The sequence below is a fragment of the Miscanthus floridulus genome, chromosome 2 (assembly GCF_019320115.1).
Source record: "Miscanthus floridulus cultivar M001 chromosome 2, ASM1932011v1, whole genome shotgun sequence".
NCBI classification, from domain to species: Eukaryota; Viridiplantae; Streptophyta; class Magnoliopsida; order Poales; family Poaceae; genus Miscanthus; species Miscanthus floridulus.
The window spans coordinates 3,225,365-3,252,695 of record NC_089581.1 but is presented as its reverse complement, the minus strand read 5'-3'; the positions used below and the strand labels follow the sequence as shown (position 1 = coordinate 3,252,695).

Here is a 27,331-nt window from a genome sequence, read left to right as displayed (position 1 = left end):
ATCCTAACCCAGTCCTAATTGACGAGCAACATCTTCTCCCCGTAGCCCACTCCTCTCGCGACGCATCGCATCTTCTCCGCGACTCCGCTCTGGCGCGCCGCTCGTTCTCTTCGCTAGCCCCGCCCTCCTCTTCTCCTGCATATACCGGCGTCCACCTCCTCTTCCTCCTATGTCGAACGAAGGCCAACGTCCACCTCCACTTTCTCCTCCACGACGGAATGGCCAGGGTGGCTGAGATCTAGCCCATCCCTCCTCTGTTCCTCCGTCGGCGAGGCTACGGGCCGAGGTCCGGCCCCTCCCTCATCCGCTTCTCCTTCGCTGGTGTGGAGGCAGCGCCGCTTGGTGGCCTCTTCTCCTCCTCATGTTCGACGTGCAGATGGTGGCGGGCCGCACGGATGCCTGTGGCGGTGTCCTCGTGGGCGGCACGGATGGCTGCGACAGCGGTGGCGAGAGCGGCACGAATAGCTGTGGTGGCCTTGCGGGCGGCACAGACGTGTTTCAGATGGACGTCGTAAAAGTAGATCAGAATATTACATATGTTGCAACGTTAGTATATATATGTTGTAAATGTCTATTACCAATGTTTTATCTGTGTTTTCTGGATGTATGTTGTAAGTGTGTTTATCTAGATGCTGCATATGTTTTATACCTACGTTGTATGTATTTTATCTAGATGTTGCGTATGGTTGCAATGATTTTCAAGTGTTTTCAGGTGTGTTTTTTGAGAAACATGTTTCAAGTATTTCATTTACCTTTAGATACATATTGTAACTATTGTATCTTGATGTTTTAAAAGCACGTCTGCTGCTGCATTGTGTCGGTGTGTTCTTCTTGCGGCACCGGTATCGATATGACGCTGCCGCCGAGTCCTTACAAATTAGAGACGCCGCACCTTTTTCTCTTATCGCTCGGACGACGCGAGCCAGCATGGAGCATGTGTCCGAACGTTGGTACGCTAGCAATGCTAGCTGCAAAACTAAACGGGGCAAAACCACCCCAATCGCGTTTGACAGTGCCGGGACGGGGAAGCATAGCCCGAACTCGTTTAGCACGTCGATGTATCCAACCGTCAATTTGAGGTAGAACTCCATCCATCCGTCCATTCCGTCTCAATCTCCACTGGTCATCCCTCCGTCACTCCCCAGTCCCCCGCCCAAGCGCCACCTCTGCCAGATCCCAACTGCTCAAGTGCGGCCGCCGCCCGTCCCTACTGTCTCCCATCCAACCACCGACGTCCGCCAGTTGGATGCAGATGCAGGATTGGTCGGCGGACGGTGGGTGCTCGGGAATCCTCAACGCCACCGAGCAAATGAGCTTCCGGCGAGCTGATTCCCTATACAGAGAAGGTGATACTCCTGTAGTCCCGCTACCACCTCCGATTCTAGTTATTTATTTATTTATTTATTTATTTCGTTTTTCTTTGGCCGCCGTCTTCCTCCTTCAGTTGAGCATACCATGCCTTCGTCGGGGACGGGGACCCGTATAGAATCCTCGGGGACGGGGATGGGGTGGTGTCCCCTTACGGGAAATTTTCTGTTGACATCGCTGGAGAGGAGAGCACTGGCAGTCCACGTGCTCTTCCGCTCTTCCGGGGTGAACATGGCTGTTGCGTGCCCCTATGCGTTGAACATCACTCTCACCGTCTCGTGTATGTGTGCGTATTGTAACCTTGCATCCAGCGGTCCACCCTTGCTTGTATATAGAACGTCGTCTCCCTCCCAAGTCAGCAGAGAGTGGAGCTGGAGCTGGAGCTGGAGCGCACACATTCCGAATCTGAAACCCGCTCCTCCTCTTGTTTCGCTGCTGCTAGCTAAGTAACAAGCTACCACTTCCTCCTGGCTATGGCGGTGGTGCTGGCCGCATTCGCGTCCAAGCTGGCCTGGCATCCTGATGGGCATAGCGAAGGAGGAGGTGGAGATGCTCCTCGGCATCCCTGGCGAGATCACCAAGCTCGAGACGACGATCGGCGACCTGAGTGCCATAATGGAGGACGCTGAGATGGCGCGCATCCGAAGCAATGCTGTGGAGAGGTGGGTCAGGGAGCTCAAGGATGCCATGTACGACATCGATGACATCCTCGACCTCTGCCAGATCATGGAGGGTCCTGGTGGTGGAGAGGACGATCCCATGGCAGCTCCAAGCAGAACCGCATCTTCAAGGTGCTTCAACATCTTCTGCTTCCTGCAACCCCGTCGCCGCACACGAGATCGGGAGGAAGATCAAGGCACTCAACAAACGGCTGCGCGACATCGCGGAGAGGAGCTCCCGCTTCAGGTTCATCGTCCGGGAGCTCCACTCCTCCATTCTTCACTCCACCAACAGAGCTGCTGCAGACTCTTTGTTGGGCTCGTCGGACAGCATCGTCCGGTCTGGTGTCGTGGGTGACAAGATCTAGAGAGACGCGCAGGACCTTGTCACCCTGCTTCTGCAGGATGAGGTAGATGCTGATGCTCACCGAACCAGCGGCGGCAATGTCATTGTCTCTGCCGCTATCACAGGTGCTGGCGGCATCGGCAAGACCACCCTTGCCAGGATGGTGTTCAATGACGACAAGGTGGAGCAGAGCTTCGACGAGAGGATATGGCTGAGCATCAATAAGGAAGTCGACCAGCTTAGTGTCCTACGGAGCGTCATTGCTGCACTTTGTGGCGGTGGCGCCGCAGGAGACAGCAGGGCCCTGCTCGAATGTGCTCTGAAGCAGGCGGTGTGGCAAAAGAAGCTGCTGGTGGTGATGGATAATGTGTGGAGCGAGGACGTGTGGAGTGGCCTTCTCAGCGCACCGCTTGCCGATGCTGCTGCTCCGGGGAGTCGAGTGTTGGTGACAACTAGAAACGATGAAGTCGCTCGCAAGATGAAGGCGCGCTATGTCCATAGAGTTGGCAAGCTAGAAGGCGACGATGCTTGGGTCCTACTAAAAAAGCAGGTCAGTAAGTTTTACCTATTTATTTTTCTATAAAAAATAAATTCAGTTGCACAAATGTATTTTGTAGTGACTCGAGGTTAATATAAGGCACCGTTTGGAACACGGGATTTGTTTTTCTCGTAGGGCAAAAAATATCATTTACTACCATTTTTCTCTCCACAGGGTTTAAAAAGATAATAAAATATTTTTATCATACCATACAATTGACTGTAATTTTATAATGGTAACTAGCAAATTTCGGTGTTTGTGGTGTGAACCGGCCAATATAATATTTTTTGATGTCCAATATAAAATTTCTTTATAGATATACTTATACTCATTTGGTATTGTAAAAGGTATTATTCTTTGAAAAGTTTGGTTAAACTTAAAATAGTTTATTTTGGGACAAACTAAAAACTCTTTATATTCCTGGGCACTCTCCTCCCATGCAGCCTCTAACGTGACTCATTTTTATGACAGGTAGTCTCCGATGAGATTGATGAAGTTGAGGTCGATGGATTATTAAAGGATATTGGGATGAAGATTGTGGAAAAATGTGAGGGATTGCCGCTGGCAATTAAGGTGCTTGGAGGACACTTGTTCCATATCAGCAAAACAAGAGATGCTTGGGCGCGTGTCTGTGACCACTTCGCATGGTCGATATCAGGAATCGATGATGATATCAACAAGGCTGTCTACTTGAGCTACGAAGAGCTGCCTTCAGACTTGAAACAATGCTTTGTATACTGCTCACTTTTCCCTAACAATGAACCGATCAGGCGTGAAGATATAGTCAATCTCTGGATCTCAGAAGGCTACGTGAACAACAAAACGACAGCGTTGTCAGAGCTTTTTGAAGATGTGGGGCTCAAGCACTACAGAGAGTTGGTCTCAAGGAACTTCTTAGAACTGAAGAAAGGGTCCTATGGTCATTCAGCATGCACCATGCATGATGTCATCCGCTCCTTTGCCCAGTACATAACAAAACATGAAGGGGTCCTTGTTGGTGAGGGCCAGGATGCCAATATCGCTCTTGCTGCTGCTCCAAAGATCCGTCGCCTATCTATATCAAACAAGGTGGTAGAGCCCGACATTCTGCGGAAACAGGTATCCCTTAGAACACTGATGTTATTCGGAAGCACTGTGGTTAATTCAAAGGAGTTATGGAGCAACCTTTCGTCATGCCTAAGAGTACTGTATCTAGATAATGTAAATCTTGATGAGCTGCCGGACTCCATATGCCACCTCAAACATCTGAGGTGCTTGAGCCTTTGCGCTACAAGCATATCCACGATCCCTGAAGTCATAGGAGATCTTCAGTTTTTGCAAGGCATTGAGCTTGTGAAGTGTAGCAATATCTCACAGCTTCCTAATAGCATCTTGAAGCTACGGAAGCTAAGGCTACTCAACATTAGAGAAACCAAGATAACCTCAGTTCCTCGTGGTTTTGGAAAGCTGAGAGATCTGGTCATAATGGGGGGCTTTCCAACCCACTCGGAGGATGGCGCGGAAGGTTGGTGCAGCTTGGAAGAGTTAGGGTCTCTGACGAAGCTCAGAGTCCTAGATGTTATAGGTCTGGAGAAGGCACCTTCAGGTTCAGTGGCTGCTAGAGCAAAGCTCTGCAACAAAGAGCACCTAAAAGAGCTGAACATGAAATTCACAAGTCAGCTCGGAGACAATGGAGAGCTCAGAAGCAACATCAGCAAGGAGGAGCAAGACCAAGCTGAGCAAGTGTTGGGTAACCTATGTCCTCCTACCTGCATAGAAGAACTTGTCATCAAAGGTTACTATGGGTCGGGCTTACCACAGTGGGCCAGGATGATGACAGCCTTATTCCGCGGCTTAAGGCGGTTGGTCCTGGTGGGCTACGCGTGTTGTGAGCAACTGCCAAACGGACTCGGCCAGCTCCCCTTCTTGGACTACCTCTGGATCGATCAAGCTCCAGCCATCCAGTGTATTGGGCATGGTTTCCTTCTCGCTCCCTCGAGTGATGGCCAGGACAATGCAACATTGGGAACAGCGACAGACTTGATCATGAGTAGGCAATCGCCTGCTAGTCTTATCTCTCATGGTGCTGGCTTTGCATTCCCCAAGCTGACTGCACTGGGTTTCGAGGGCATGTCAGGATGGACAGAGTGGGACTGGGAGCAGCAGATACCGGCAATGCCCGCTCTGGAGGGGCTTACTATCGACGGCTGCAAACTGCATCGTCTTCCTCCTGGACTCTCACGCCATGCAACTCAGCTGACGCTCTTGGACCTAAGAAATGTGCTGAACCTGGTCACCGTAGAGAGCTTCCCTTCCCTCACTGAGCTCAAGTTATGGGACAACCCAAGGCTAGAGAGCGTCAGCAGCTGCCCAAGGCTGCACAAGATCACCATCTGCAGTTGCCCAACGCTGAAGCTACTGGAGAATCTGCCGGCGCTTGGAACAGCCATGTGGATGGATTTGTGCGCTGACTCCGCTGAGACGCTGCCAACCTACTTGCAAGAGGCAGAGCTAAGCAAATTGAATGTATATTGCAGGTCCAGCCTGTTCAAGCTGATATCGTTGCAGTATGACACCCCTGAATGGGGGAAGGTCCAGCATGTCCAGCGCATGAAGGCGTATGCCATGGAAGCACCGGGAGATGGGTTGAAGGGCTATATGGACTACACCAAGGAGCCGTATTCCTTTCATGCACACTTGTTCTGAAGTCCCCAGGTAGGTACATAGCTTCATTGTTTTGATCATGCACATTTCAGCTTTCAATTTGTTCTCTGTTCTGCCCCTGGCCGCTAAGAATGTACTTAGACTGGATATAGTAGTCATGCAGACGTTGTAATAATGTTGCAAGTCTGAAAGGATCTGTTTGCCAATTGGAACTCGTTTATGTTTTCCTGTTCTTACTTTTGTTTTCCTGCAAAGATGAAGACGAGAAGATGACGAGGAATACAAGAGGAATATCGCAGAAAGAAGAGAACGCAAGAAAATGTCAAGCGGAAGTGAATCATTTTATTCCATCAAATGAGATGGTACGTACGGAAGAGAGAAACTAATTTTCATTCTTTTGCTAAATTGTTTTTTCTGGTTTATGGAATTAGTTTGTAGAATGTTAGAAACTTTTTTCCTTCCTTTTTTGGTCTGGATTCCTGAATTGTTTAGTAGAGGATTTTCGTGTTCGTCGCCAGAATCCCTACCAGTCTAGCAAACGAGTTCTAGATATTCACGCTGCATCTTCCATTTTGTTGACCATCTATGTTTTATATAAGCTCGTGACCGAAAATATATTCCACGGTGAATTTGTTTGGTTTATGTCCTACTCCCCCGTTCCAAAATATAAGCTGTTTTGACTTTTTGAGATATGCTATATATGGTAAGAAATTTTTTACAATAATTGGGGAAAAATTCGATGGCTGACATCGACCGAGAGCGGCCAATCCGACGGCAACAAAGGTAGGAGGCAACGGGAGGCAATGGGACGGAGGCAACGGGAGGCGATTGCTGTGTCTATGATCGGTGGGCCATATGCGCAAAAATCGCCTTCCATTGCCTCTGCAAATGTGGGGATTAGGACTGGGCGGTAATTCCATTCTCGTAGTTTTTTTTGATAAAGGGTAAAACGGTAACTCTATAAATGCAAAAATAATGTTTTGAGTAATATAGTTAGGATGGATAATACAATTAGTATAGTTAGTTAAATGAATATGTCGTTTACTTCTTCTAGGGTTCCACCGCCGCCGCCGCCGATGGGAGGAGGCCGGGCGCAGGGCAACGGGCCACCCCTACCCCTCGTTCCTCCTCGCCGTCATCCGCTCGGGCGTCGCCCTCCTCCTTGCCGTACTCCGCTCGGGTGCTGCCCTCGGCGTTCGTCCATGGTGGAGCAAGAGGAGGCAGGAGAGGATGGGGGCCATGAAACCTAGATCCAAGTGTGCCATGAGGAGGAGGCGCCGGCGCCGACACCGACGCTAGTGCTGGTGTGCTGCACACGACCAGGGGCAGGTTCGACACCGCCGCGGTGCTATCTGCGATGGGCAGGTTCGGCGTCACGCGCCTCGCGCTGGCGCTGCTGGCCATCGTGCGCACCGCCGAGGAAGCGGACGCGGGCGCTGCCGCCCACGTGGCCACGCTCTTGGCGGTGAACTGCGGCTGCGCGCCCCTCGCGGCTGACCTCATTGCGCGCTTCTCGCGCACTTTACCCGGCATAGGCGTTACCCAGGTTGGTTTCTCGCTGCTGCAAGTTCATGTCTTTTGATTCTTAGTTCAGAGAATATCGTAATAGTTCATACAAATCACTTGCAATTGTGTGTTCATCCTAGCATACAGTGCTTGTTTCCAATTGGCAAAAGGGGTATTGTCTTACAGGATTGATGGTTTTCGTATACTAGGTTAGAAACTGTCAAGTATGCTCTCTTTAGTTAGTGAATTATTTATTGACAAATCTCATTTGCAGATATGAGCTTGAATTAAATGTTCTTGGACTTAGGTTTTTAGTTTGACACAGCCATCATGTGTAATTTTGAGTTTTGTGAAAAGAAGTATGAAGAGCTACTAATACAACTATAGTTCTGTCAGCCGGTTCAACTTTGACTTTCATAGTTTGCAGAATTTCTGGTGGCTTGGTTGGAGCATTTGTAACATTGGGCAGGATTGACATGTCATTCAACGCATTAGTGCTTGCATTTCTGTTCTTCTAGGCAAGTTTTTCTCTATATTAGCTTCAAAAGCTTTGGAGCACTACCTGTTTAAGAAGGCTTCGCTTATATTTAACTTAACTAACCTGATGGTATAGCGGCAAAGCTAGTGTGAGTATATGCATTGATGATTTTTATTTGTAAGGATGAATACCTGTTCAGATCTGCAACATGCATTTCTTTGGATAGGCAAATGGTTTAGTGCAGCAATTGTCTCGGTTAGATTTTCCTTTCTGGTACATGATGTCTATTATTTGTGTCCTGACAGAACTCACATCCACCATATCTGCTTCAATGGAAGGAGCAGTCGGCTTCTTTTTAATCATTGCAAATTTTAAGAGAAGTTTTCCCTTGCAGAAGGGGCTGATATTTTATCATTTAGTGTCAAGGACATAGGAGTAGTTACTTTGGCATTTCAGAGCTAGTTGCCTTTGCTTAAATGATCGGTGGTGATAGCGATTATAAAACTATAAAGTGAGGCCGGTTTTAGTCTTGTTTTGTCTGGTAACACTTGTACAACATTAAAAGCTAAGCACAACATTTCTACACCATTTTCTATCTCTTTTTTGGGATACTGCATTATAGCTTGCACATGGATAAAACAGAGAATTAAGTGACATCTGCTAATGTTTGTTTATTTTTCAGGTCATCTGAACCAACAGGTACTAGTGCCACTTTCAAGGGCTTGAGGCCATGGCTGCCAACAACATGGCTGCTAGTCTGAACCAGCAGATGATAGCTGATGAAGGGAATGCTAAACGCTCACAGAATGAATTATTCTAAATCTTTGCCTAGTAGTTGAGTCATGTTTTGGATTGCAACATGGTTGATCATGGCCATGAGCTGGTACTGTGATTGAGGTCACACTTTGTTTCTTTAGGATTGCAACATCTTACTGATCGTGGATATGTGCGACTGCATGTCGACTTATTTAAACTGATCTTACTGATCTTGTTTCTTTAGGATTGCAACATCTCTGCTGATATTTGATTTGTGCTGACAGCACTGCCTGACTGTCTCTTGCTACTACAGGGTTTGGAAAGTGATGAGGCAGAAGATGTGAAGTTCAGATGCGACTGATCTTTCTTTCTTCTCTTCTTCTTCTTCTTTTTATTTTTTTTTAATTTTTTTTTTCAGGAGATGGGGTCAAGTTCAGATGCGACTGATAGTTCTAGTAATGAAGCTGGTCATGTAATAGCAACTACAATTCGTGGGCGCAACGGCCTGCCTAAACAGGTGAGGGTAATTTTACTTTGATTCTTGATATATATGATCGTTTGGAGGTAAAAAAAAACTATCCGACAAATGATGATATGTGCTGTGAAACAGTCTGTCACATACATCGCTGAACATGTGGTTGGAACCGGTTCTTTTGGGGTTGTATATCAGGTAAACAACCCACCTTTCTGTTTTCTAAACTGTTCTATGCCTAATTGATTGTGAAAAGCATATAACCATTTCTTCATGTGTACGTACTTGCAATTTTCTTGTTATTCACTTCTGCTGAAAAGCACATCAACACTGTTCTTTTATGTATGTATTTGATTTTGAGTTGGTAACTTGGTCAGGTGAGAATTGGTCTTCGTGTTCTTACTCGACCCATGCCAGATCAGCTACCTAAAATCTACAGGAACCTGGGGGAGAACTTCAATGAGAGAGTTCTGCCTTCAATCATTCATGAAACACTCAAAGCTGTGGTTGCTCAATACAATGCCAGTCAGCTGATCACACAGAGAGAGGTACTGCTTCATGTGTTGAGACATGTTCCCTAGATAACAACTGTCTTGCTAGGATTGCAGTAGATTAGGATATGTTAACAATTCATGCATTCAATTCCAATGCAGGCTGTGAGCAGGGAGATTAGGAAGATTCTGACTGAGAGGGCCAACAACTTCAATATCGCTCTGGATGATGTGTCCATCACAAGCCTCAGCTTTGGAAAAGAGTTTACTCATGCCATTGAAGCCAAACAGGTTGCTGCACAAGAAGCTGAGCGTGCCAAGTTCATTGTTGAGAAGGCCGAGCAGGACAAGCGCAGTGCAATCATCAGGGCACAGGTCAGTAGCTACCCTTCTTGTATAAGCGTGTCCTTTGTCTGGCTTGAAACAAGTAATTACAAGAAAGAAAAAAATGCAATGACTTTAATCTACTTCCTTCGAGATGTTAAATATATGCCTGTAATTTCAGTTTCTCACGCTGAAATATGCCTGTAGTTTCAGTTTCTCACGCTGAAAACAGTGTTCTTTATGTCTCTGTATGCAGTTGTGTATGTACCATTGCATTATTCCCTTTTTACACTGATGATTCTGAATCGCTGTCTGTTTGTGACTTGTGTTTGAACAGGGTGAGGCTAAGAGTGCTGAGCTGATTGGTCAAGCCATTGCGAACAACCCCGCTTTCCTGGCTCTGAGACAGATTGAAGCTGCCAGGGAGATCTCCCACACCATGGCGGCCTCAAGCAACAAGGTGTTTCTTGATTCCAGGGACCTTTTGCTTGGACTCCAGCAACTGAACCTGTGGGGCAAACAAAAGAAGTGAAGTGATCGTCCAGCCCAGTCCCACGCCACCGTGGACGAGAGTAGTTTAAGAGAAACACTGTCTTCAATATAGTTTCAGTCGATGGTTTTATCAGATACAGAATCCGGATGAACAAAGTCGCCCCATGTTACAGTCCACTTTTTTGCTGTATCTAGCATTTTTCGTGGGAAAACACTGGAAGGAGGTTCAATGCGATGATTTGCTTGTGCGCTGCTGCGTTAGTTTCTGTGTATTACCCTATGTTTATTTCTGCAAGCATGTATAGTATAATATACATCATAGGCTATGTTTCATTCTGGAAGTCACATATGGACTCTCCATAAGGTCATAGACATGAATCCATAAAGCTGGCTGATGAAGTCAATCAAGCTCATCGGCATGGTCTGAAAGCTAATCATGTCGCAACTAAGCTTGACGGCCTGTTGGATAAATAATGTAAACTCGTAGCTCCAACTTTTCGCACTAACAGTCGCCGATTTGAACATGGAATCAGACAGACATTTTCTTTTGACACGAGATCAACCATTTCTGTTAAGCAAGCGGAAATACATGTGTTCAGAATCAGAAATTTAGACTAGGAAAAGAGAACGCTAACGCTCTCATGCGGGCGTACGATAAAACTACAATATATTGGCATGGTTTTTAAATCTTGCCAAGTTTAGCTTCGACCTTCCTTCTGAGATCCCCGATAATCTTAGACATGTCGTCTCTCATCTTTCCTTGGTGCTCGAGGCTGTTTTTCATGGCATCGACCTTCTTTTGTCTATTGACAGCCCATATTCAGTAAGACTGATTTTCAATTAAGGGCTGTGTCATCGTGTAAGTATGGAATCTGTCAAAAATAATACATGTAAAAAATAATACATGTCAAATGAAGTGGGTTGTGTAGTACAAATTACATGCAGCCGTGCAAGAAGATACCTGGTGGTCTGACACGTCCTCCTCATCACTCCAGTCCTGACACCCATTCAAGCATCTACGGATCTCATGGCTCCAGCAGTTGCAGCACCACGCCAACAAGTCGTCAATGCCACCAACAGGATTTAGGCACGGAGAGACATTGTTCTTGCAGTTGTGGCACAGATACTTATTGCATCGGCCATCAGGGCAGAATTCATGATTGCACACCTGAAATATAATGGATCATATAAAAGAGCCAATGCATCTATCCCTCGTGGAACCAGACCAAACACTCATTGGCACTTGAAAAAAATTGCATAGAAATATGCATGCATGAGCTATGGACTCGATTGCATAGAAACAAACAGGCATAGGTGTTTCCAATTCAACTACAAACAGATCTCTAAAAATTCGTCGTTCCACAGACATACCTCGTTGGGTGACCTGGGCCTTTTGATAGGAAGATCACATCCTCCATTCACGCAAGCATTGCGACGACCGCGATTCCAGTTCCAGCAGTTGCAGCAGCTGAAGCCGTCTCTCCCTCTCGGGGAGGGGCATGGAGAGACTCCGTTCACGCAGTCAGGGGCCAAGCACCTTTCGACGCTCTTCTTCAGAGCCGTGGATTTTCCCGTCTTCATCTTCTTCTCAGTCGATGATTTTCCTGGATTCATCTCTAGACGGCGTGGATGTGGCCGGCGACGCGGTGAAGGCGGAGATCAGCGGCGGCGGCGCGTCGAGCTCCGGCCGGCGGCGGGCTAGGGCTAGGGCTAAGGCTACGGCTCCGAGCGGCCCCTTTAGGGTTCTAAGGTGGCGTCGCGGTGCTTTGGGCATACTGTTTATAGGGGCGGGCGCGGGGAACCTCGGGGGCCACGATCGAGGGGATCGGGCGGCGGTGGCTACGCCCGGTTGATGCGGCGCGGCGGGGCACGTTCGATGGAGGGGAGGGGTAGTGGGCTTTGGCCCAGAGGCATATCGCCGGGAGTTGGGGAGAAGTTGCCGCTCTATGTCCGTCTCCAGGGAAGGAGCCGGGAGTTGGGTTTTGAAATATTCCTAATAATTTTTTAGTAAGGATATATAGTTCATCTTCTGTACTATATATTTTCCCCTATATATGGAAACATTTCTCTATTTTTGTTGAAAACCAGTTTGATGTAGCTAGTAACTAAAAATTGTCTGTACCATATAGGTATACTTATTCTAGAATCCCCATTTTAACTTTCCTCTGTACTTGTACTTTGGTGAAATATGTGATTTGTTCACATGCATGGCTCTCTTTATATTACTTGCATACTCACATGCCGCAACCACATTGATTCATTCAGATCCATATTTGAATACTGATGCTGGAACGATATCTCCTGCTGAGCGTGGGGAGGTTTTTCTTTTGAACGATGGCAGCGAGGTAAGAGCAACACCAATCTTCTATTCTAGTTCCCATCCTTACCTGTGTCATCGCATCAGTCGGATCGGATAAAAGTAACTATATAGTGTGACGGTAATACTCCCCCGTTTCAATATGCAAGTTGTTTTATTTTAAGTCACAATTGTCTAACTTTGACCAAATTTATAGAAAAAAAATATATTAACATCTACAATATCAAGTAAACTCACTATCAAAATAAATTTCATGGTGTAGTACTTAATGAATCTTATTTGATGTGGTAGATGTTTATGTATTTTTCTATAAATTTGGTGAAAGATAGAGAAGTTTGACCTAAGACAAAGTTAAACGACTTGCAATTTCAAATGGAAGGAGAATATTATTTTAATTTTATGAGTGCTTACTTGATTGATGCTACCTAATCCACAAATTAAAACTTGGATGAAAACGACATTTTGTTTTTATTCCAGGCTGATTAAAATCATGATGATATGATATGATTAGGTCCACATGGATCTTGGAGACTACGAGAGATTCCTGGATGTCGAATTGACGGGAGACAACAACATAACATCTGGCAAGATCTATAAGGCACTGACGATATCATATTCTATGCAATTTGTATCTAGCTGGCACTGACCTTATCATATTCCTATGCAATTATTTGTCGATGTGGACAGATTTGTTGTCTGTTTCCTCTGACGTGGTGCCTCTTGATTCTTTGCAGTCTGTGATAGATAAGGAGAGAAGAGGAGATTATCTAGGGAAAACAGTTCAGGTTTGTCAGTGTAGTCCCAAAGTGCCTATCATCATTTGAAATGAACTCCATGCCGTAGGTATATGATTTAAGATGGGAGGGGTAAATTGGATCAATACAAACTTTTCTAACTTAGCGCTCTAACTTGATGCTACACTAGTCTAAGCTACTCTAGAAAAGATAAAGGCACACAAGTGGAATCATAAACGCGGTAAGTAAAGCTGAAGTGTGCAAACTTCCAAGGCGCGGCGATGTATCCCATGGTATCGGTTGCCAAAATGTAACTCCTAGTCCATATTGGAGCTCCACAAAGGATATGCTTCCTGTTACCAAGCCTCCCCCGATTTTGGTGGTGGGATCGCCACCAAGGCTCCCGCCAACCAAAACAAATGTCATAAACCATCTTGGCTCATCACTTGCTGCCCGACTTTTCCGGTCACCTTGGCACCATCCACTACGGAGCTTCTTTTTCTCCACTCACGGTGTCACTGCCGCGCCGCACCAAGCTCAGAGGGTCGTTAACATTACCGGTGAGCCATCAAGGCTCCAAGGATCCAGCACACCAAGATTGCAATAGCATTTATCTCACTCTCTCAAACTAAGACTCAAAGAAGCTCTAGATCTAGCACTAAGCATAGAGTTAAGGCCTAGAGGTAATCTTTAAGCTATCATATGGTGGATAGTGTGTTCTACACATGCAATAGTTTTTTGGGCTTCAGTGGACTCCCAACACGCCCCAAAATGACTGGTTATACAGGTATATACAGTTCCTACACTGAAAACTAGCTGTCGCAAATCAGCTGACAAATTTTACGCTCAGGGTGCATCTTCAATTGTCCTGTGCCTTCATATCTTCACCATCGAACTGTTCAGTTGTGCTTTACTCCAGTCCAAAACACCTAGCTTCTATCGTTCGTCCAGCGACTGTCCGGGGCCTCTCGTCACCTTCATCGGACCATCCGGTCTTCACACTTGCACAGTAACTTTACCGTTTGTCATCACCGAACCATTCAATAGTCTGATACCTTCATATTCCAGAGATGTGTTTACCCGCCAAAAAATATTCCAGAGATGTGGACCATCTTGTGCTCTATATTTTTCTGGTTTTGCTGATTTTGACTTGGTTAATTCTTTTCTGGACTTCGCATCAATTTTTCCCCTCACATCCTAGGATCCAAAATAATCTACGAATCATATTTTAGCAGAAATGTTGGTCCTGGTTGATTGTATTGTTATTTTAATCACCAAAACCATTGAGCAACATGGCATAGAGCCTATGTTTGCTACATAGTTTTTGTGCTGATCGCATCTATTTAAAATGTTTTGCCTATCATAGTTTATGTGCTCTCGTCTATTTAAAATGCTGTATTTTTCTCAACATTCTAAGATTGTACCTCACATTACGGATGCAATACAAGAATGGATCAAGCGTGTCGCAATGATTCCTGTTGACGGGAGAGAAGGGCCACCGGATGTTTGTATCATTGAGCTGGGAGGGACAATAGGTTTGGGAATTATACAGACCAATTTTCGGATGATATGCTCACCTAAAATCTTGTAAAATCTTTTTATCCTTAACCGTTCAGGCGATATTGAGTTGAGACCATTTACTGAAGCTTTGAGCCAGTTCTCATGCCGAGCTGGTGATATTCCTGTATCTATTTTACCCAATAAATTGGCTGCCTGGTATTTTTCATCTAATTGCTTGGGCTAATTGTCTACTTATGTACTTTAGGTCCAAAAAACTTTTGTCTGGTACATGTCAGTCTTGTTCCTGTTATAAACGTGGTAGGAGAACAGGTAAAATATCAAAGACATCTATTGTTTGGTTTACAATTTTTTATGTGATTCATTTTATAAAATATCAATTATGTGATTCGCTAAATTTTGTTTTGGTCTATCTGAAAAATACAGAAAACTAAGCCTACCCAATACAGTGTTAGGTGCCTTCAAGACCTTGGATTGACACCAGATCTACTGGCCTGTCGTAGCACAACAGTACACAGCTTTTTGTTCTCTAGTTGCAGTCACACCCGACATATGATCATCTTATTCTAATAATGGTATCAATACGCTGCTTTTATTATATGTTTTGTAGCCTCTGGACAAAAATGTCAAAGAGAAGCTTTCACAGTTTTGCAATGTTCCGGTATGAGACTATGGAGGAGGTCATATCAAGCACTATTTTATCTGTTATGAAGCTCTTATTCAGCATTCATATTTTATATATATGTGCTTTGAATTGAATCCTTAAACAACATTTACAGGTTGAATGCATTATTACTCTACATGATGTTCCAAATATTTGGCATCTCCCTTCGCTTCTTAAAGTGCGTTATGTATTCCATATGTTTTTACCAAAATTGGGAAAACACTGGTCTTTAAACACCAGTTGTTGCAAATATAATCTCCACTTCTGATGTCTGGATCAGAAGGGTCATAAAGCTATTTTAAAAATGCTAGGACTTGCATGGTTAGCCCTTTGAATTTTCTGGATTAAAACACAACTCGTAAATCGAATGTGTCACTTATCTTATTTTGTTTCCTTTCTGTTACCCCATTTGTAATATGCAGCTTAGCTATAGAACCTAAGTTGGATGAATGGATGAAAAGGACTATATGTGAGCATCTCCATGATCCAGCGGTATATTCCCATACACTGTATCTTCCATTTCCTATAGTACTGTCGTATTCTTTAGTTTATCACATTAAATATATAACAAGCTATATCTCATGTTTCTCTCTTCCTTTTGCATTTCAATGGAGCACAATTTTTTTGCAGGTCACAATCGCAGTAGTTGTAGAACATCCTTATCATGCCAATGCATACCACTCCGTCTTCGAGGTGAATGATGATCCTTGACTTTATTTTATTCTATTATTTTTGAGGATAGGATCCTTGACGTTTACTGATTATAGTTCTCTCCCATCTCCTTTCTCCACCAAAGTTAAAATAAGTGTACATTCATCAAGATATTTATGCGTCCAGGCCATCCGCCATGCGTCGGTTGCTTGCCAGAGAAGGCTTGTTGTCAATTGGTTCCCTGCTTCAGACGTAGAACAAGAGACTGCAGATAAGGTTTCAAAAGTTCCATCATACTCTTGCGTTCAACATCACTGCAGTTGCTGTCATAGTTTATTAATCATTCTGCCAATTCTTCTGATAGTCACCAGACCTCCATGATAAGGCATGGAGCCTACTCAAGGTGACATACTTGTATACTATTAAAAGATAAGTATCAGATATCATTGTTCGTCCAATATGATACGCAATAACTGAGATGCAAAAAATCTTTCAGTGTGCAGATGGAGTCCTAGTTCCAGGAGGCTTTGGTCATGTTGAAGGCAAAATTCTTGCTGCTAAATATGCCAGAGAAAACAATGTCCCATACCTAGGCATATGCTTGGGCATGCAGGTTGCCGTCATAGAGTTTGCACGATCTAATCTTGGCCTGAAGGATGCAAACAGCGGAGAGTTAGATGCTGGCACGAGGCATCCTTGTCTAATCCTAATGCCCGAGGTAACAGTTGTTGCAGAATTTCTATGGGCTTGCATTTTTTTTACATCCATTTCATGATGTTACTGCCTGAATGAGTATGGAAGAGTTCGGAGACACTTATGCGTGTGGGAACAAAGAGGACTTTCTTCAGAACAATGGACTGTAAAGCTGCTAGGCTGTATGTATCAGGTAGATGCTTTGTGTTAATTAGGTTCTGTCTACACTGTAGTAATTGGGACTTGGTTTCTGTGTTCTCACAACAGATACGGCAATGCAAAGTACGTGGATGAACGCCAAAGACATAGATATATGGTGAGAATCATTGACCAATATACATGGCATTACACATGAAAAATCACTTGAAAATTACACTTACTACTGTCCCAAATATGGAACCTGCCAAATTTCCAGGTGAACCCTGAGATGGTTGACAAACTTGAGTGCGCCGGTGTAAGTTTTGTCGGTATGGATGAAACTGGACAGAGAATGGAGGTAATGCACTAATGCACGTTATGTTCAGAATCTAGACGATGGCCTTTAGCGACCGAGAGCCCCCCCACCCAGCATCGCCGGCGCCCACCAAAAAGCCCACCTCTGAGCCTGTGCCTCTGGATCCAGAGGTCCCACCCACGGATCTGGCACCACCAACCTCCCCTGCCTCCAGTAATTCACCATCGGCGTTAGATCTGGAGGATCCTTTTGAAGTGGAGCTTGTGGATTGGGATGAGGAAGACATTGATGGTGCCGCGCCGGGCATGGACGTAGCTGATGCGGAGGCTGCTAACGCGATGGCTGCCCACCTGACAACGATGAGCTCAGCCTCGAAGACGGCGCCACCTGCCATGGATCCGACGGGTTCTGTCCCCGTGGAGCATCCAAAGCCGACGATGATCTCAGCATTGAAGACGATGCCACCTGATCCGGTGAGATCCGCCCCTGTGGAGCATCCGAAGCCTCCTGGTGCTTCTCGGCCGCCCGTTCTGGGACGTGCGGGGGAAGCACGGGCCGAACGGGCCACTGCTGTTTCCCCTGCTAAAGACTGCACTGCGTCGGGCCGCTCCGTCACCTCGCTTTCATCTGCAAGGGCAGCAGCATCACCTCACCCGGCGCCCGATTCAGGACCTGGCGGGGCTGCGGCCACCGGAAAGGTGTCCATGGCCAAGCTCAAGTCCGTCCTGGTCGTGCCTGAGCGCCAGCACACCCCACTGCCGCACCCACGCAAGAAGATTTGGCGACGTCTGGATCTGACGAACCTCTCGGCGGAGGGGCTCCCTTCACTGGCGGCGTGTGGATCCAAGCCACTGCCCGATCTCCTTTGGGCGAACCTTAACTCCAACCCTGCCAAGCTCTGGAAGACTGGGGAGTGCTCCCGTGTTAATGAACGCCTGGGCGAGCTCCAGAGCGGACAGGTTTCACCGTCTTGGCATGCAGCGAAGACGAGGCGTTGAGGTCGCCATGACTCCATGCCATTTCAGGCCACCTCCAACACACAAAAGAAGGGAAGGGACGCGGCGTGGGAGGGCTTTAAGAGGAGAGCCAATGGCCGTTGCTACCGCTGCCTCGCCATAGACCATCGCCTCGCTTAGTGCCAGGAACCGGTCCGCTGTTTGGAGTGCCGTGGAGTGGGTCACTTCGCTAGATCCTGCCCCTCCCGTCGTCAAGCAGTCTCGACCAACCTCCGGTCCAGGCTAGTGTTTCCTCCGAACAACATCCACAGCCGCGTCAAGTTTCCGCCGCTCACCCACCCATCGTCGCCACCACAGCCCGTGCCGACAACCATGGTGTTCGTCCCTGGACAGGCCCTCTAGCGCCTTGCCTGCAACCACGTCAACATCGTCGCGACGGAGGGTGTGCTGCGTGAGGCCAACAGGCTACGCACGCACGCCGTCATCATCTCGGCGCCACAGGAGGGCTATCGCTCCAATGCTCTAGAGGTGGGCTATGCCCTCTGGGCACAGCTGCGCATCCCGCGGCACAACATCCGGGTGTCCCGCCTTCGACCAGGTCAGTTCATCATGGTGTTCGGTGCGCCGACGGAGCGTGAACGCGCCATGATGCAGGGCTTCGTGGAGATCGGGGGTTCTGCCTTCCCGATCACGCCCTGGCGCGCAGCTGGTGGACCGATGGAGATGACATGGTGGTACCACATGAAGGTCGTCATGGAGAACGTGCCCAGGGAAGCTGGGAACGAGGAGGGGGTCAAGCTCATTCTCGGCGACCCCTGCATCTTCGACAACATTGACACCAGCCCAGAGGCCAGGGAGACGCCGGACCTCCTGACCTCTTGGGTCTAGATGGAGGACTGACGAGCTACCGAGGTCCATCTCCTACACCTTCTTCGCTGCCAGGGCCGGCCAGGCAATGCAGATCAATGGGCTTGGGCCGGTGCCAACCCGCATCCCGGCCACACCGCCAATTGGGCGGGAGGGTGACAGCCTGATACTAGTACATCTGGCGGGCTATCAGGACTGGAGCCCGTCCTCCACAGACTCGGGCTCTGGTACGTCCTCGGAGCATGGCAGCTCGGGGACGCGGTTCATCCCCTTCGAGTGGACGCACGACGTCCTGGACGTGAGGGCGGCCAAGGGCAGGCGTGCCCAACCTGGTGGATGCCGGCCGCCTCCCTCCACCTACGTGCATAGGAACGACCATGACGACTACAACAGGGGCCCCTGCCCTAGGGAGGAGCTGCAGAAGTCCTCCAGGGTCCGCCAGCTGTTCCTGGGCTGCTCCTCGGAGAGGTCCGTGCGTGTTCGCACGTGCTCGCCACCGACATATCGTCAGGCGCTGATGGGGGAGCTGGAGTCGGTGGAGTATGTGGAGCGCGGGCGCACGATGGCCCGCTCTCCGTCGTGGTCCGGGCAGGAACGCGACACCCTAGAGCACATGGCGTACGAGTGGGAGCGACGTCGCTCACGCTCCCCTCCAAGAAGGGCGGCTACCAGGGGCACGGCTATAGTGGAGCAGCACTTCTTCGACCCACTGATTACTGAGCCGGTAATGACGGCCTATGGTGGCCGTGAGTGGGATTTTGACCCCATGGTGCAGGAGTCTTTGGCGGCGCCGGTGTACAACCACCCGGCCATTTGCTACTACCCCGATGGTGACGATCGCGGAGCTGAGTCCCCAGTGTACGTGCCTACCTCAGGCCCCTTTGCCCCTGGTGGACCACTATCAACACTAGGCCAGGGGGGAGATGACATTGTCTTTGGCTCGGGTGTCTAGGTGTCGCCGGTGACTCAGTTGGTGGCGAAGTCCTAGGTGGAGGAGATCTCTGATAGGGTGACCAGGATGGACATCGACGGCACCCCTTGGTCAGGTATGATACTCGAGGCTGCTGGTGGGGCAGCAGAGATTGCTATTGCAGGAGGACTGGGCACTGATGAGGCCACGGTGGAGGATGGTGGGCAGGCTATGGCTGGGGCATCGGGCGCTGCGGCGTCCATCGGCTGTGCGACTTTTTGCAAGGCGATCTTCAAGGACACTACTTGAAAGGTCCTAATATGGCTAGAGGGGGGGTGAATAGCCTATTTAAAAATCTACAAATCAACTAGAGCAATTTGATTAGTATGACAAATAGCGTAATGCAAACTTGCTCTAGCTCTACAGGTTGCAAGCCACCTATCCAACAATTCTAGTTGTAATGAATACTTAGGCACACAAACTAGCTATGTAATTACTCACTAAGAGCTCTCAACCTTGCTACTCTAAAGAGCTCAACTAGATGAATGTAAATAATAAAGCAAGCTCTCAATTCTAATTACACTAAAGAGCTTGTATCAACTAGTTTGCAAGAATGTAAATGAGTGAGTAGAGTGATTATACCGACGTGTAGGGGATGAACCAATCACAAGATGAATATATAGCCAATCACCGGGAGAATGCCAAAGACAAGAGACAATCGATTTTCTCCCGAGGTTCACGTGCTTGCCAACACGCTACGTCCCCGTTGTGTCGACCAACACTTGGTGGTTCGGCGGCTAAGAGGTGTTTCACAAACCTCGTCCACACGATTTGACACCGCAAGAACCGACCCACAAGTGAGGTAACTCAATGACACGAGCAATTTACTAGAGTTACCTTTCGGCGCTCCGCCGGGTAAGGTACAACTCCCCTCACAATCACCGGAGACGGCCACGAACAATCACCAACTCGTGCCGATCCTCCACCGCTGCTCCAACCGTCTAGGTGGTGGCAACCACCAAGAGAAACAAGCGAAATCCGCAGCGCAACACGAATACCAAGTGCCTCTAGATGCAATCACTCAAGCAATGCACTTGGATTCTCTCCCAATCTCACAATGATGATGGATCAATGATGGAGATGAGTGGGAGGGCTTTGGCTAAGCTCACAAGGTTGTTATGTCAATGAAAATGTGCAAGAGTTATCCCTTGAGCCGGTCATGGGGCTATAAATAGAGCCCCCATCAAATAGAGCCGTTGTACCCCTTCACTGGGCAAAACACGCTCTGACCGGATGCTCCGGTCATAACGACCGAACGCTGGCCCTCAGCGTCCGGTCGCCCGATGGACGCCACGCGTCACCAGCTTCAAACGCTGTTCGTCAGATTTCAACGGCTACGAAGCTGACCGGACGCTCCGGTCAAAACTGACCGGACGCTGAAGCCCCAGCGTCCGGTCGTTTCCAGTAAGCTCCCCGAGGCATGTTTTTTCGACCGGACGTGTCTGGTCCACCTTGACCGGACGCAGCCAGTGTCCGGTGCTCAACCCTTAGCCACTGTGCAGACACGTCAGTTTGACCGGACGCAGAAACCAGCGTCCGGTGCATCTCATGTCCAGCGTCCGGTGCAACACCGAAACTGGCGACCTCTCTGCCAGCTCGACCGGACGCAGCCTTTCAGCGTCCGGTCGCTGAGTGACCCAGCGTCCGGTCAGTAGACCGACGCCAGCATCATTTTGACCAACTCCATTTCAACTCTAACTTCTTCACCCTTGCTTAAGTGTGCCAACCACCAAGAATTTTGCATCCGGCGCAATAGAAAATAGACATTTCATTTTCCCGAAAGCGCCGAATCCCGCCTTCACAAATATTTTCAAGGGTGTTAGCACTCCACTAGATCCTAAATGCATATGCAATGAGTTAGAGCATCTAGTGGCATTTTGATAACCGCATTTCGATACGAGTTTCACTCCTCTTAATAGTACGGCTATCTATCCTAAATGTGATCACACTCACTAAGTGTCTTGATCACTAAAACAAAATGGCTCCTACATTTTATACCTTTGCCTTGAGCCTTTTGTTTTTCTCTTTCTTCTTTTCCAAGTTGCATTTGACCATCACTATGCCATCACCATTGTCATGATCTTCGCCATTGCATCATCACTTGGAGTAGTGCTACCTATCTCATAATCATCTTGATAAACTAGGTTAGCACTTAGGGTTTCATCAATTAACCAAAACCAAACTAGAGCTTTCACTACTGCACTGCTCCTTTCGAGGCCAGACACCCCGCAAGCTGTCGAGGGCGACCAGGAGCCGCAAGCAGTTGATAGTGGCCACCCGCACCAGTCTTAGGCAGGCTGCCCGACCTTCACCGGTACCGGTCTCGCAGAGGGCGCAGCGGAAGCTCATGAGGGAGCTCTAGTTCATAGACACACCTATAGCACCTCCTGATTCAGCGGCCATGGAGTACATTGATCTGTATGGGCAGGACCTACCAGACTAGGCTGTTGACACCATCAGAGCTGCTGCTAGGCTGGGCAACAAGAAGCTGGCCAAAGTCCTTGCGGCACTGGCGGCTGAGGCAGGTGCTGCAGAGATGGAGGTCCCATGAGGAGCCAGTACAACAAGGAGAAGAAGAAGATGAGAGTTCCTGTTGTTTCCAATGTTGTGTAGCTTTGTGTTAGTGCCAGCAGCAACCGGCCTTAAGCTGGTAGAGTTAGTTTCCTTTCAAGAAATGCTATTTCGTGTTAGAACTGATGGTGGGCTGGGGTTCAAGCTCCTAGGTGGTACTGTAGGAGGAGCGCTCCATAATGATCTGATGAGTGGTGGTGTAAGCTTCTATGTTAAGTCTATAGCAAGAAAGTTTTTGTTTGCTGGCTACTGTGTGCATTTTGCCTGGGGTGGTCTTTGGGGGTTGACTGAACCAGAACATATTTTGCTCTTCATATGTCAATGAATAACAATGAACTAAAATTTCTAAATTGGAATGTGAGGGGGCTCAACAGTGCTGCAAGAAGAGAGGCAGTCAAGCTACTAATCCAGCAAGCAAGGCCACACATTGTCTACCTCCAGGAGAGTAAATTAAGCAACATAAACTTTTTTTTGCAAGCTGAATTCCTGGGACAGCATGGATGGGGTTTGGAATACATCGAGGCTGATGAAACAAGGGGGGTATTATTGTTGCTTGGAATGATGACTTCATTGTGGCAACCCCGCCGGTCAAGAAACCTCATAGCCTGACTTTGAGATTGACTATGAAATTAACCAACACCTCTTTTATATTGACAACTGTATATGGTCCGACTGAACGCAACGTAAAGAATGGCTTCCTATCAGAACTGATCAGCTATCAACCTACGCAAAGTACTCCATGGATCTGCCTTGGGGATTTCAATTTGATCTGTGATGCTAGTGACAAGAATAATGGTAATATAAATCGTACTCACATGAGAAAGTTTAGGAGGGCGCTAGACGCAAGCGAGTTGTTTGAGCTTAGATTGTTGAATCGACGATACACCTGGAGTAATGGGAGAGCCTCACCAACGCTGGTTCACCTAGACTGAGTATTTTGCAACCATGACTGGTCCAACCTTTTCCCGGAGATTGGCCTACAAGCTCTCCCGAGTTCCCTCTCCGATCACTGTCCGCTATTCTTATGTAGCCAAAAACAACAACCGAGGAAAGCTACTTTCAGATTTGAACATTTTTGGATAAGGATCCAAGATTTTAATGAAGTGGTCTCGCAAGCCTGGGCCAAACCTGTTGCTGGCATCAACCCAATGATGAGACTACACAATCGCCTGAGGCTAACCACTTTTGATCTGAAAGCTTGGAGCAAATCTCTTTTCAGCAACGCACGATTGCAACTCAACTTGGCAAACGAAGCAATTCTTCGCCTGGAAACCGCTCAGGAAACTAGACAACTCCCAGAGACAGAACTGAATCTTTTGAAGGACCTAAAACACCAAGTGCTGGGGTGGGCGGCGATTGAAAGGTCAAGACGACGACAGTGTTCGCGGCTGACCCAAATAAGAGAGGGAGATGCGTGCACAAAATTCTTCCATCAACGTGCTAACGGAAGGCGAAAGCGAAACCTCATTGCTTACCTCAAAAACTAGGAAAATGTAATCGTCTGGAGCCATGAGGAAAAGGAAGAGATATTGTACCGTTTCTACAATGACCTTTTGGGTACTAGGGTTGAGCGCACGCAAAGCATAGATTGGAACAACCTACAGCTATGCAGGATTGAGGACAATGATTTAGACATGCCTTTCACTGAGGAAGAAGTGGAACATACCATCAAGATGCTCCCTGCAGAAAAGGCTCCGGGACCCGATGGTTTCACTGGATTTTTTTACAAAAAATGCTGGTAGACGATCAAGGATGACATAATGGCAGCAATGAGCTCCTTTTACAATCTATGGGCAGGACCTCTGGAACATCTCAATGGAGCCAATATTGTCCTCATCCCTAAAACTAAAACACCTGAGTATGCGAAGGACTTTAGACCCATTAGCCTAGTGCACTCCTTTGGAAAGCTGATAACAAAGACTCCGGCCATCAGGCTATCAAGGCACATGGACCATTTGATCTCAGCTTCACAGAGTGCTTTCATCAAAGGACGCTGCATACATGACAACTACATGTACGTGAGGAACCTGGCGCGAGCATATCACCGAACTAAGACGCCAGCGTTGCTTTTCAAGCTAGACATCTCAAAAGCCTTCGACACGGTCTCTTGGGATTATTTGATAGAGATGATGGAACACCGTGGTTTCAGCCTGAGATGGAGGGATTGGATATCCTTGCTGTTGTGCTCTTCACACTCGTCCATCCTGGTTAATGGCACTGAAGGGGAAGAAATTAAACATGCTAGGGGTCTGAGGCAGGGTGACCCCCTATCCCCATACCTGTTCATCCTAGCAATTGATGCGCTTCAAAAGGTCCTGGAGCTAGCGACAAATGATGGTGTCCTCTCCCCCTGCGTGGAAGATGTGCTAAAATTAGACTTTCTCTATATGCGGATGACACAGTCATCTTCCTGAACCCAAACAGAGAAGAAGTCGCATCCTTACTAAATATCCTCACTCATTTTGGGGCGACGACTGGGCTGAGATTAAACTGGACAAAATGCTCAGTAGCTCCCATAAGATGTGCCGGTATAAATCTGGATCAAGTTTTAGAACCATTTGCAGGCCTGAAGGTGCATTTTCTAATCACTTACCTGGGACTACCATTGACCTTGGGAAGGCTAAAGATTGTTCATCTCTAAGGAATTTTAGACAAGGCAAGAAAGAAGCTAGCTGGCTGGCAAGGACGCTTACTGAATCCGGTAGGGAGAAGAGAGCTTGTGCGCTCAGTCCTAAGTGCGATTCCAATTTATATGCTAACCTCTCTCAAGGAACCAAAACAACTACTGCAAGATCTCGACAAGCTAAGAAGACGATTCATGTGGGCTGGAGATGGAGAAATCACAGGTGGGAAATGCAAGGTGGCTTGGCCGTTGGTTGCAAGACCTATCCGCCATGGAGGCCTCGGAATCATAGATATGGAAAGGTTCAGTAGAGCATTAAGACTGTGCTGGATATGGCTAACGTGGAGCAGTACAGATAGACCGTGGGTTGCGATGCAGCTACCTATGGATGAGAAGGACATCGCCCTTTTCTCGGCGGCAACCAAAGTAACCATAGGCAATGGCAGGAGAGCGCCTTTCTGGGCCTCATGCTGGATCAGGGGGCGGTCACCGGCCTCCCTTTTCCCGAGCCTGTACACGCATGTAAAGCGGAAGAAAAGGACAGTGCGTGAGGCTGTTTTTGATGGTAAGCTCATTCAGGACATTGCACACAATCTGAATGCAGAGATATTGAGAGACTTTGTCGAGCTGTGGAAACTTATACACACCTTGCATCTGGACCAATCATGTGAGCAAGAGGACACTATTGTTTGGACTCTTGAGAGCTCAGGCGAGTACAGTGCCAAGTCGGCCTATGAAATTCAGTTCTGCAGTCAGACTTTCTCCAATTTTCCAAAACTAATCTGGAAGGCATGGGCGACACCCCGCATCAAATTTTTCTTATGGTTGCTCCTACAAGATCGAGTCTAGACAGCAGCCAGGCTGCAGTTGAGGGGATGGGAAAACAACTATTTTTGTGCTCTGTGTGAAAGGAATTTGGAGATTGCCGTCCATCTATTCACGGAATGCTCGTTTGCGAGAGAAGTCTGGACGATGGTAGCAACATGGAGCAGTTGCCTTAACCTTCAGCCGGAGGGTTGGAATGACTACAACGACATGGAAGAGTGGTTCTTTGCAATCAGAAGTATCGGAACGAAAGCAGCGCACTCACTAGCAATGCTGACTACCTGGCATATTTGGAAGGAAAGAAATGCTATTGTTTTCCAACAAAACCATAGCACTATACAGGCACTGTTCGCCAAGATCAAGGATGAGTACTCCAATTGGGCATTAGTAGGGGGGAGGACCTTCCACTTCCTCAGGATTGGGATGAATTCAATGAGTAATTAGCATAGAACCTTAACATCCCAGGTGGTGGTCTGCCACTTGGGATGGCGTAGCTCGCGCATGTATGTTGAACTCTATCTTCTACTTATTAATACAAGCCGGTATAACTGGATCTTTCAAAAAAAAGCATATTGAGCTTATGATAATTTGTTGTTCAGAGAACCGCAGGCCAAACAAGAAATCTCATTGCATATATCCGCATGGATGCAGATAGTGGAGCTGCCTTCACACCCATATTTTGTGGGAGTTCAGTTCCATCCGGAATTCAAGTCCAGGCTAGGCAAACCTTCTCCATTATTTATGGGTAAAATTGAGTGGCCCGAACCAATATCTACATCAATTCTCAACATACAATCAGAGATAATACTTACTTAGCTTAGAACCGATTGTAGTGTGATGAGCTTGGTGTACTTGTTTCAGGGTTGATAGCTGCATCATTAGGGCAACTGGACGCCTGAGTTGACGAGCCTTGGCCTTGGGAACACACCTATTCCCATGAAAGTCTTGTCCGGATCAAGCTTTGGCTACCCTAGTGGCCATGAGGATGGCCTCCTTGGTCTACAAAGCTCAGGAGCAGCACTAGCTCATTAACAGCTCAGTATCAAAGCCAGTGCAACTTGCGTTCTGCTTCCTTATCTATGTTAAAGATGTAATCATGTTGTGTTTGTAACATTGTGTAGTGCGGTTAGTTGGCACACGTAGCTTTGGTGACCACGTCCTTCGTGAGCGCTAGCATCGGGCATGAGAGCGTCGTGCGTTTGAGAGATCGGATCACGGATCCTTGTAATCCTTGTAACAATCTTGTCATATAAATAGAACCTGATCCCAAGAGGATTAGTGCATTCTGGCATTCTTTCATGGTATCAAAGCCTCCACGATCCACAAGCGCTTCGCACTCCATCTCCGGCAACAACTCTGTCACCTCCCAGATGCCCATCTCCATGCCTACGCCTATGCCTGCAGCTAGTCATGTC

At 47.5% G+C, this 27,331-nt stretch overlaps 2 protein-coding genes across 8 annotated transcripts; both read left to right on the top strand.

Annotated features, from left to right (window-relative positions):
* Positions 1–1,009: 1,009 nt before the first annotated feature.
* LOC136515149 (prohibitin-2, mitochondrial-like) lies at positions 1,010–10,334 on the top strand. 7 transcript variants are annotated; one of them, XM_066508840.1, is made up of 10 exons: positions 1,247–1,346; positions 5,428–5,605; positions 5,816–5,916; positions 6,609–7,100; positions 8,221–8,634; positions 8,713–8,811; positions 8,905–8,964; positions 9,144–9,314; positions 9,420–9,632; positions 9,919–10,334. In XM_066508840.1, exons 6-10 carry the CDS (start codon positions 8,716–8,718, stop codon positions 10,111–10,113), a joined length of 735 nt encoding a protein of 244 aa, XP_066364937.1. In that variant the 5' UTR covers positions 1,247–1,346; positions 5,428–5,605; positions 5,816–5,916; positions 6,609–7,100; positions 8,221–8,634; positions 8,713–8,715; the 3' UTR covers positions 10,114–10,334. The 7 variants fall into 7 exon arrangements, 4 of the variants coding, with proteins under 4 accessions (XP_066364937.1, XP_066364934.1, XP_066364946.1 ...); XM_066508837.1 differs by having other exon boundaries at positions 8,221–8,811; XM_066508849.1 differs by lacking the exon at positions 8,905–8,964 and having other exon boundaries at positions 8,221–8,811.
* Positions 10,335–11,668: 1,334 nt separating this feature from the next.
* LOC136535972 (uncharacterized) lies at positions 11,669–26,815 on the top strand. Its single transcript, XM_066528417.1, has 21 exons — positions 11,669–11,834; positions 12,339–12,418; positions 12,902–12,988; positions 13,125–13,175; positions 14,542–14,659; positions 14,741–14,797; positions 14,890–14,954; positions 15,069–15,152; positions 15,253–15,303; positions 15,422–15,493; positions 15,590–15,627; positions 15,729–15,795; positions 15,937–15,999; positions 16,144–16,233; positions 16,322–16,360; positions 16,454–16,675; positions 16,759–16,832; positions 16,918–16,966; positions 17,066–17,146; positions 26,568–26,661; positions 26,778–26,815. The coding sequence occupies exons 1-21, from the start codon at positions 11,669–11,671 to the stop codon at positions 26,813–26,815; spliced, it is 1,686 nt and encodes a 561-aa protein (XP_066384514.1).
* The last annotated feature ends 516 nt before the right edge of the window (positions 26,816–27,331 follow it).

Bases quoted from the DNA above. Each gene is read 5' to 3' on its own strand.
- LOC136535972 (XM_066528417.1), top strand. From the start codon at position 11,669: ATGATTTTCCTGGATTCATCTCTAGACGGCGTGGATGTGGCCGGCGAC. The intron at 15,494-15,589 runs GTATTCCATATG...CTGGATCAGAAG, and splicing joins CGCTTCTTAAAGTGCGTTAT to GGTCATAAAGCTATTTTAAA. The intron at 16,000-16,143 runs GTGAATGATGAT...TTATGCGTCCAG, and splicing joins CATACCACTCCGTCTTCGAG to GCCATCCGCCATGCGTCGGT.
- LOC136515149 (XM_066508840.1), top strand. From the start codon at position 8,716: ATGGGGTCAAGTTCAGATGCGACTGATAGTTCTAGTAATGAAGCTGGT. The intron at 8,812-8,904 runs GTGAGGGTAATT...GCTGTGAAACAG, and splicing joins GCAACGGCCTGCCTAAACAG to TCTGTCACATACATCGCTGA. The intron at 9,315-9,419 runs GTACTGCTTCAT...ATTCCAATGCAG, and splicing joins AGCTGATCACACAGAGAGAG to GCTGTGAGCAGGGAGATTAG.